The sequence below is a fragment of the Eptatretus burgeri genome, chromosome 1 (assembly GCF_056783735.1).
Source record: "Eptatretus burgeri isolate ZD-2024b chromosome 1, Ebu_testis_v1, whole genome shotgun sequence".
NCBI classification, from domain to species: Eukaryota; Metazoa; Chordata; class Myxini; order Myxiniformes; family Myxinidae; genus Eptatretus; species Eptatretus burgeri.
The window spans coordinates 133,429,530-133,438,877 of record NC_140961.1 but is presented as its reverse complement, the minus strand read 5'-3'; the positions used below and the strand labels follow the sequence as shown (position 1 = coordinate 133,438,877).

Genomic DNA, 9,348 nt, shown 5'->3' with positions numbered 1-9,348 from the left:
GATGGGGGATGATAAAAGGTGGTGGTGAATAGCTGTTTTGAAGGCCTGGAGGGAAGAATGTGATTGAATAGAGTGAGGGAGTTTATTCCAAAGGTGGGGAAAAAGAGGAATGAAAGAGTGAAGGTGAGCAGTGATTAATGATTTTGGTAGTTTTACGAGAAGGGGGTTGTTGGCGGACCTTGAGCGCCCTGCGGAAATGTAGTGGGGACAAATCGCAGAGAGAGCAGGGGGGGGGCAAGGCTGGAGAGGAGGCGGTAGAAGACAGAAAGACCACCGACCAACCTGCGGTGATTGAGTGAGAGGCTCAAAGACTCAGCCTCATTGCGGGAGATGCCAATGATCCGAAATGCCTTGGTTTCCACAGCATGAAGCCGAGAAAGGTGAGAGGCAGGAGCACCAGCCCAGCGGGGAGAGCAGTACTCCATCAGGATGTGGACAAAAGCTTTGTAAGTGGTCAGGAGCTTAGGTGGGCCGAGGAAGGACTTTGCATGACGGAGGATTCCCAGTCGGTGACTGGTTTTGGAGGCCAGGTTTGAAATGTGGCTTTCCCAAGAAAGGTCATGGCAGATAGTGAGACCCAGAAGCTTGAAAGAAAGGACTTCTTCCAGAGTATAGTTGAGAAAGTGGATGGGAGGGGTGGTGGGGTTCTAAATGGTCCTTTCGGAGAGACATAGTGAGAGTGTGAGATTTGTCCGGATTGAAAGACGTTCCACGTGTTGGACCAGTTTTTGATTTTATCCAGATCTGCAGTGAGCGAAGAAGCCGCTGCTTGCCGGTCTGTGGGATGACCAATGGTACGGCAAAGGGTGGAGTCATCAGCAAAGAGAAATAGAGGATTTTTCCAGAGAGTCAGAGAGATCGTTGATGAAAACCAGAAAAAGAACAGGGCCCAGAACGCTACCTTTCGGAACTCCAGCCTGGACAGGAAGAGGGGATGAAAACTCCATTTAGGGCCACACGTTGCCTGCGACAGGAGAGGAAGTCTGTGAGCCATGAGTGGAGATGGCCTTGGATACCACAGGAAGAGAGTTTGGTGAGCAGGGCAGGGTGCCAGACTGTGTTGCACAAACACTGTTTGGAATATTCTTCTCCCTACTGCTGCAACAAAATTTCTCCTAATCTTTTGGGATTGCTCTTCACATAAGAAGCGATGGCAAACATTATTTTAAGTTGAACTGGCTACAGGCAAAACTAAAAGTCCGTAAAGTTCTAAAATGTGAACTGTTCTTTTCTGGCGATGCAGTTTTTTTTCTCACTCAACGTGAGCTCCAGGCAATGTGCAATGCCTTCTGTACCACCCATTAAGATTTTGGTACAGTATCACCATCAGTTATATTTACCCATTGATGACATCCTGCAGGTAACCCCTTGCATTACTATTGATGGCACTGAGCTCAAAATTGTTGACAAGTTCCGCTATCTCGGGTCAACTGTTAACAATTCTGCGCAACAGGTGCTAAGATTAATATTTGCATCGGGAAAGCTGCTACCGTGTTTGGTAAGCCGAGACAGGATTTTAAACATTAAAAAAACAATCAGAATGAAAATTTTTGTTCTCGGCATATTAATGTACCACGAGTGAATACTGGTCGACTTACAACCTTCAGGAGAAATGTCTCAATTTACATCTGTGTTTCTTGTGTCACATCCGAAGTATTGGATGGTATGATAAATTACCCGACAATCACTCTCAACAAATGCAGAACATCAAACCTTCGCACCATCCTGATAAAGAGGTGGCTGTGATGGGCAGGCCATGTCTACCGCATGGAAGCATTCCCATGGACATTTTCTATGGTGAGCATTGAGATGGTTCATGTTGAATACACCAACCAAAATGAAGATTCAAGGATGTGTTGGAAAGAGATCTATACCAGTTTGACATTGATTTATGGATTTGGGAAGAGGGAGCTTACAATCAGAGGTCTGCCCTCCAGCAATGTAATCACTAAACGTGGAAGTTTGCCCTGTATCAAAGTAATCGGTCAGTGGAGGTCTGCCCTTCAGTGGAGGCTTGCCCTCCACCAGGGTAATCGCCATCAGTGGAGGTTTTCCTCACACTAATGGTAATCATTATGAATGAAGGTAGGGCGAAACCGATGTGTAGCACAATATCTCAAAAAAGTTGGCGACGGATTTGGATGAAACTTGGTGGGCAGGTTGGGTATGTGACAAGGCAGAATTGGTTCGATTTTGGTGAAGACCCAATTCCAGATCAGACTACTAGCATTTTAAAGTGATTCTTCATCATTGAGAGATAGGGCCAAAAACGATATATAGCATATTTCAAAAATGTAACGGGCCCGATATGTTCTCGTGGAGTACGGGGCGGAGGGATGCGCTCTACCGAGTGCCCTTCTTGTTTAGAAAGAAACACACCTTTCTATATCAGGTCCCACAGTTGACAGTGCATGTCAGAGCATAAGCTCTACCATGAAGTCAAATGAACTGTCCATAGAACTCCGAGATAGAATTGTGAGGAGGCATATATCTGGGGAAGGGTATAAATCACTTTCTTGAGTGTTGAAAGTTCCCAAGAGCACAGTGAGCTCCATCATTAGGAAATGGAAAGAATGTGGAACTACCGAGACTCTTCCTAGAACTGGCCGTCTGACCACTCTGATAGAACTAGAGTTCCTTGGCTGAGATGGGAGAACCTGCTGGAAGGACAATAGCTCTGCAGCCCTTCAAAAATCTAGGCTTTATGACAGAGTGGCCAGACGGAAGCCACTCCTGAGAAAAAAAAAAGCACATGACAGCATGCCTGGAGTTTGCAAAAAGGCATGCGAAAGACAGAGCATGAAGCAAACGATTCTGTGGTCTGATGAGATGAAAATTGAACTCTTTGGCCTGAATGCAAAGCGCTGTCTGGTGGAAACCGAGCACAGCTCATCATCCGTACTGTGAAGCATGGTGGTGGCAGCATCATGCTATGGGGATGCTTTTCAGTGGCAGGGACTGGGAGACTTGTAGGGATAGAGGGAACGATGAATGGAGCCAAATACAGGCAAATCCTTGAGGAGAACCTGCTTCAGAGTGCAAAAAACCTTGGACAAATCTGCAAGGAAGAATGGGAGAAAACCCCCAAATCCAAATGTGCAAAGCTGATACAAACATCCCCACGAAGACTCGAAGTTGTAATCGCTGCCAAAGTCACTTCTACAATGTATTGACTCAGGGAGTTGAATACTTCTGGAAATTAGATATTTTTGGGCTTCATTTTCAATAAGCTTGTAAAAATTTCTAAAAACATGTTTTCACTTTGTCATTATGGGGAATCATTATTGTCATTATGGGATGTGTCTGTATTTTGTGTCGATCAGTGACAAAAAAAATATTATATTTAAGTCATTTTAAATTCAGGCTTTAACACAAGAAAATGTGAAAAAGTGAAGGGGTGTGAATACGTTCTGAAGGCGCACCATACCCATACACACACACACACACACACACACACACACACACACACACACACACACACACACACACACACACACACACACAGTGAGTGCAAATAAAGAATGGGTCTCCACAACCATACATGATGATGGTCCCCTCAGCATGAACTGATCATCTTTTGTGGATCAGAACCGCAGATGATTTAGGCACTCCGTGTGAAAGTGTTCTTCCAGTTTCCCCAAACCCAGACCCTGCCATCATATTTGAACATCGCCCCAGAGACAGACAGAGACATTCGATGTTTGCTCCATGCCACGTCACTCAGCACATTGCCTACAGCCGCTCTTCCACTGCTATTTTATGGAAGGCAAGGCTCGGTGAACTCTACTGATGCTCTCTTTCCAAAAATCTTGTTCGCCCATATTTACGCAAATCAGATGCACATGTTGACAAATTAAATATCAAAAGTGGAAAAGGCTGCCCCATGACTTCTCCTGCAATGATATTTACTCAGCATAATGCAAAATTCATGTTAACAATGCAGAGCACGACTGGATAATTGAACAGGTAATCATTCACAACGTTTAAAATGGGATCTAGAATCGAGAATATTCAACAATGGGATGGTTTGACCACATGCACGAAAAATCCCAACAGGCTCCTCCAAAATCCAGGTCTCCAGGACAAATGTAAAATCTGTCCAATGATTACATAGACAATGCCGACGCCCAAATCGCACTACTCGGAACACATGGGATGACCCAACCTTGAGGAATACGACGTCCTTCTGCACAGTCTTCCGGAACCAAAAGGCTGTCCCACTCCCGTCTAAGGATGAAAGAGACAATATTGAGTAGCTTCACATGATGTACAAATGAACATGTCCATTCCCAAATGGATGCCGGGTAATCAATGAAAGGTGTTTTGGGAATAATCTGCTTGGACGAGGGAAATGTTTCACACTGTTTAAATATTATACAAAACCTTGCAAAATGAAAAGGACCACATCACAAAATAAATTTTAAAAAGATTTAAAAATATTTTATGAATGACTGCAAGGTGAAGAGGCAAAACAGTGCGATCACTGGTCGAAGCTTGCTGGGCTTGTCTGATTGTACCAGGGCCATAAGACCATCGGCTATCTTTCTTTTGCTGCTAAGGGGTGGTACTATATTTTCTTTAGCAACAGTTTAGGGTCCAGACTGAGGGCATCAAGAGTGAACTACAGGATGTGTACTGTCATTACAAGTACAGAAAATCAGACAGAGCAAGACAGGTGCACAACCTTCTCTGTGAAGTTCATTAGTGAGCCAGCTGTAAATTCTCCTAAGACTAGTTTGGGTTTTCGAAAGCTTAGAATCCAAATTATGTAACAGTTGCCTTCACTCAGATTTGAACCCACAACCTCTGAGATGCCAATCGAGCATCCTCACCATTATACTTGTATTTATTGGACTGCAATGGGGACATCGTTGTCCAGACATATGCAATGTCCAGAGCTTTGGAAAGTCATGAGATGGGAAGAAAATCTCTGAGTTTGATTGTTTCAGCAGAACAAAGAAAAGGGAAACTAGAAAGCATCTCAAAATGCAAAACTCACCACACATCCACTTTGTACTGAAACTAAACTTGACAAAAACAATAAAACATTAAAAAACAAAACAAAAAAAAACTACATTTTCTTCCTTTGTGTTCTCCATATTCTCATAATAAAGGTTTCTTGAACATTTGATGACATGGAGCATCTGGGGGGGGGGGGGGAGTTCTCATAAAAACATTGGGCGTCTCATGCTTGACGTGCTGCGGCTGGACTAATGTGGGCTATTTATAGTCACTATGACTTTGACCTTTCACATTTTGACCCAATTTTTAATTATTTCTCCACATTCTCATCATAAAGGTTCACTGAAAATTTGATGACAAAAGCTCAAATGGTAGAAAGATTATGGGACAGACAGACAGAGACAGACAAACAGACAGACACAAGCGATTGCAAAACCCCGTCTCCCGCTCCATGGCATTATGCCGTCAAAGGACATTCCGAGCAAACTTCCAAAATATTGCACACTCCATTGGGAACGAATTCCCCGACATCTCGGTGGAACCGGGTTATCGACTCCTAATCCAATGAATTCACTTTTTAATTATTTTTTTTCTCATTTGAAGCGCTGATCATTCGTTTGTAAAGAATATTGAATCTCAATGACAAATTTATAACAACTCGCAGGGTACCCACCCTACGGGTGATCTTGTTCCAGGGATGCAACACTTTCTTCTGATGCATACCTTTATTTGGGCGGCGTATAGGCAAAAAAGAATAATTCGGGTTATGTGCATGAAGCAAAAACGTACCTCCTGCTTATAATTCAAAACACCGCACTACACTGCACTGAAAAACGTTGGGATAGGAATACAGTACTGCATGTAAATGGGGAGACTTGTAGTACCCTCCCCCACCTGGAGGTGGCGCTACACGATACACATTTGCATAGAGAATTTCCTTCCTCTCTCCCTTCCCCTCCCCAAGACCACCAGAAAAGTTAAAAACACCTCCATACATTAATTGGGGTCATGCTGATCTGATGTAGCAAGCAAGTCTGGATGTAATCCATCCAGAACTGTATGAGGAGTAGCGCGACAGACAAACACACAAACACCGGTCCGGGAATTATTGTAAGGATGAGAAGTACGCGAATCGGTAGAGATTTTAGATCTGTGCTCCATCATCATTTGTTATCCCACACAGTGTGACCACTCCTCATTTTCATAAATGACAAGGTGAGCCAATGAAAAAAGCCAAGAATTCACAAGGTTTCGGAAAAGCGATGATAATAGAAAACCTATACGCCAAGAAAACCTATAGAAAACCAAGACGCCAAGGTGAACCACGAATAGCCAAAATCTTGTGAAAAAGCCAAGGAGTGGTCACAGTGATCCCACGCGCACGAAGCGAAAAGCAGGGTTCAGCAATTGGTTCATGTTCGGTCATCTTATCAGTTTGTCATCGAGGAGCAACGTATTTAAATTGAATGCTGTGTTTTGAACACAAATCGGAACATGACTAAAGACAAGTCTTTGGTTTTACCATACTTTGGCTCAGAATTTGTCCCGATCACACATGCAAAGAGAGGAGCGAGATGTTTAAAAAAAAAATTTACTCTGCCTGTCTGGTAGTCAAACAAAATTGAAAATCATTCCAAACAGGAAACCAACTGTTTTTAAGGATGTCATAAAGTACACTTACGACAGGCACAAATAACTAATGCAATGTTCGATCAGGTGATGTAACTGACACTGCGAAAAATGGCAGTAAAACCAGAATCAATTAATTTATCCGACTTTTACAATCCATATTTTAGCCAAATTTAATTGTATACTTGAAGACCGTAGTACATAAATCGGCTTCTTAATACTTCCAAGAACCTCCAGTTTTGCAGTGCCGTACTTCAGTTTAAATAAAAGTTCAATGGGATGGTGTATAAGGGTGGTATTGAAGACTGCTTCTGTACTACTGAAATAGCACTAAACTTTCAGATAGTTTAAGGTGCACCGAAGTAACGAGGCCAAAAGACGAGGTGTCCAGGCGGTCACAATAATTGGTGTGAAACAGTATATTGGAGTAACATACTTACACAAGGCCAACTTTGAGAAACATGTCAAACCCGGTTCGATTTAAAAATCTTATAGAAGCCAACAACAACAATGACAATGTCGAGAAAGAAACAATTTGGTGTTTTGGGTTTAGAATTGTCAGAAAATTAAAAAAAAAATTAATGTATGCAAACACTACAATCAACAACAAATCAGAGCCTTTTGAATGGAAGTTGCAGGTTGCCAAAGTGCTTGCTCCTGGAAGGAGAAAACCCTTTGAAGCTCTGGCAATGCTGATACATTTTGAGTGGACGAGGTCAAAAGCTGGAGAAGAAAGATGTCGTACCGTACATGAACCAAAGCTTCCAATGAAGACCATGCCTTGATGAGGCGTTGGCATTCGTCATCAGCCGAAGAACTCGAGGCCTTGTTTGGCCCGTTTTTCCTGCCTCGCTTTCCTCTTTCTACCGAGTCGGTGTCTATCCCGGCCATCACCTTCAGAGTCAACTCTTCGCGAGCATACAGAACCAGACGACGCTTGGTGATGCCACGCAGTCGTTCAAGCTCCTTGATATAAGCCTCCTCCACTTCACCCGATAAGGAAACGCCTGCAAAACCATCAAAAGCATGTGATCAAGAGTCGAACATGCCAAAACAACAAAGTATGGAAATTCAAAGAGAGAAAACGAATGTTGCAGGCGAAGCAGTCGATTACGTATGCTGTTCATTCCACCTTTGTGCGAGGGCATGCCCATGCGCAGCTTGCGCAGGCGCTCCATGGCGGAAAGGAGGTCTCGTGCTCGAGACAGGCTGGAGCGCTTCCTCCTCACTTCGGCAAAGCTCCCAGCCAGGGCTGCTTTCACCTCTTGGGCCTACAATTCAGACGCACGTCACACCAAAAGGTGTCAATCAGTAACAAAAACGTACAATGAATCATTTCATCACAAACTAGATAGCTTACCCTTTAATTATTCTTGCCCTGAAGGGGTTACGAAACTATTGTAACACCCCTGTCTGTCTGTCTGCATGTCTACGCGTTTCCGATTGATGCGAAACTGTAAACATAGGAGGGACTCCCTGTGGAGAATATTTTGTTCATAACTTTGATGTTACAAATCACATGGTATGGCAGCCATATCGGATTCAAGGAAAAATTTTGGACATTTTCTCTGAAACTGTTCAACAACAACAACAACAAAACCTGAAATGATATGTCATCAACTCCCCATGTGGTATTTCAGGTGATAACGATGATATCAGCAGTGAAGTGGTATTCCCACAATTGGTTGAATCAAAATCCTTATCTGAAAAAAATCTGAAACTTCATATATCTGATCTATGACCCGATGTGAGTGAAGAATTAAATTTATGACGTCAAGAGTCATGTGGTCTGGTGGCCATATTGGAGTGAAAAATTAAATAATAATAATAAAAAATTATTCTCCAGAACCGCTTAACAGGTTGATACAAAACTTCATACATACAATCGACGACTAGCCATGGGGAATCCATCCATCCATCGGGACCATACTCTGTACAGAGCGTTAGTGCTGCTTAAGCTGTCTCCTTGGCTATTGGACACAATCCTGGATGGGTCGCCACTCCGACACATTATACCAGCACGCTGGCACTCATTTTGCCGACCTCGGAAGGATGACAGGCAGAGTTAACCCCACCTGGCATTAATTCAACAGCCAAGTGGGATTTGAACTCAGGATCCGAGGATCCCAAGCCCACCACCCTAACCATTGAGCCAACACCAGGCATATGGGGAATATACGAGGTCCGTCTAAAAAGTAACGGGACTGAGCCTGCTGTGTGCTCCACTTACACAACTTGAATGAATGGGTTGCGTCACAGTCTTTCGCAACATTCCAGCAATATATATGATTGGTGATGGTTGACTGCGCTCATTGTGCAATTTTTTACAGGCCGTGCTTTATACGTTGTCCAGTCTGAGACGTTGCGCTATGAGTCGTGAGCAGATCTGAGCCAATCTGAAGTTGCTTGCCAAGCTTGGCAAAACACCTTCCGAATCCTTCGCAATGCTGCAGCAAGTCTACGGGGAAGAAACGATGTCACGTACACGTGCATTTGAATGGCACAAGAGGTTCAAAGAGGGACGGGAGGAGGTTGAAGACTATTCACGGTCTACCTTCAACGAGCAGAAAGGCGGACAACATCGAGCGTGTGAAGCAGATGGTGCGCGCAGATCGTTGACTCACGGTGTGGATGATTGCTGAGGAACTTTCCATCAACAAGGACATTGTCTGGAACATCATCACTGAAAATCTCGAAATGCGTAAGGTGTGTGCAAAGATGGTCCCCAAGCTGTTGTCCGAGGACCAGAAACAGCAA

At 43.7% G+C, this 9,348-nt stretch overlaps 1 protein-coding gene across 2 annotated transcripts in view; it reads right to left on the bottom strand.

Annotated features, from left to right (window-relative positions):
* Nucleotides 1–3,888: 3,888 nt before the first annotated feature.
* PDCD7 (programmed cell death 7) overlaps nucleotides 3,889–9,348 on the bottom strand; it is a 14,619-nt gene continuing 9,159 nt past the window's right edge. For both annotated transcript variants that reach the window (XM_085898860.1, XM_085898871.1), the window contains exons 3-5: nucleotides 7,724–7,862; nucleotides 7,337–7,598; nucleotides 3,889–4,227 (exon numbers count right to left, since the gene is read on the bottom strand). In XM_085898860.1, coding sequence (XP_085754986.1) covers nucleotides 4,107–4,227; nucleotides 7,337–7,598; nucleotides 7,724–7,862 — 522 coding nt within the window. In that variant the 3' untranslated portion in view covers nucleotides 3,889–4,106. The remainder of the gene's footprint in view (nucleotides 4,228–7,336; nucleotides 7,599–7,723; nucleotides 7,863–9,348) is intronic.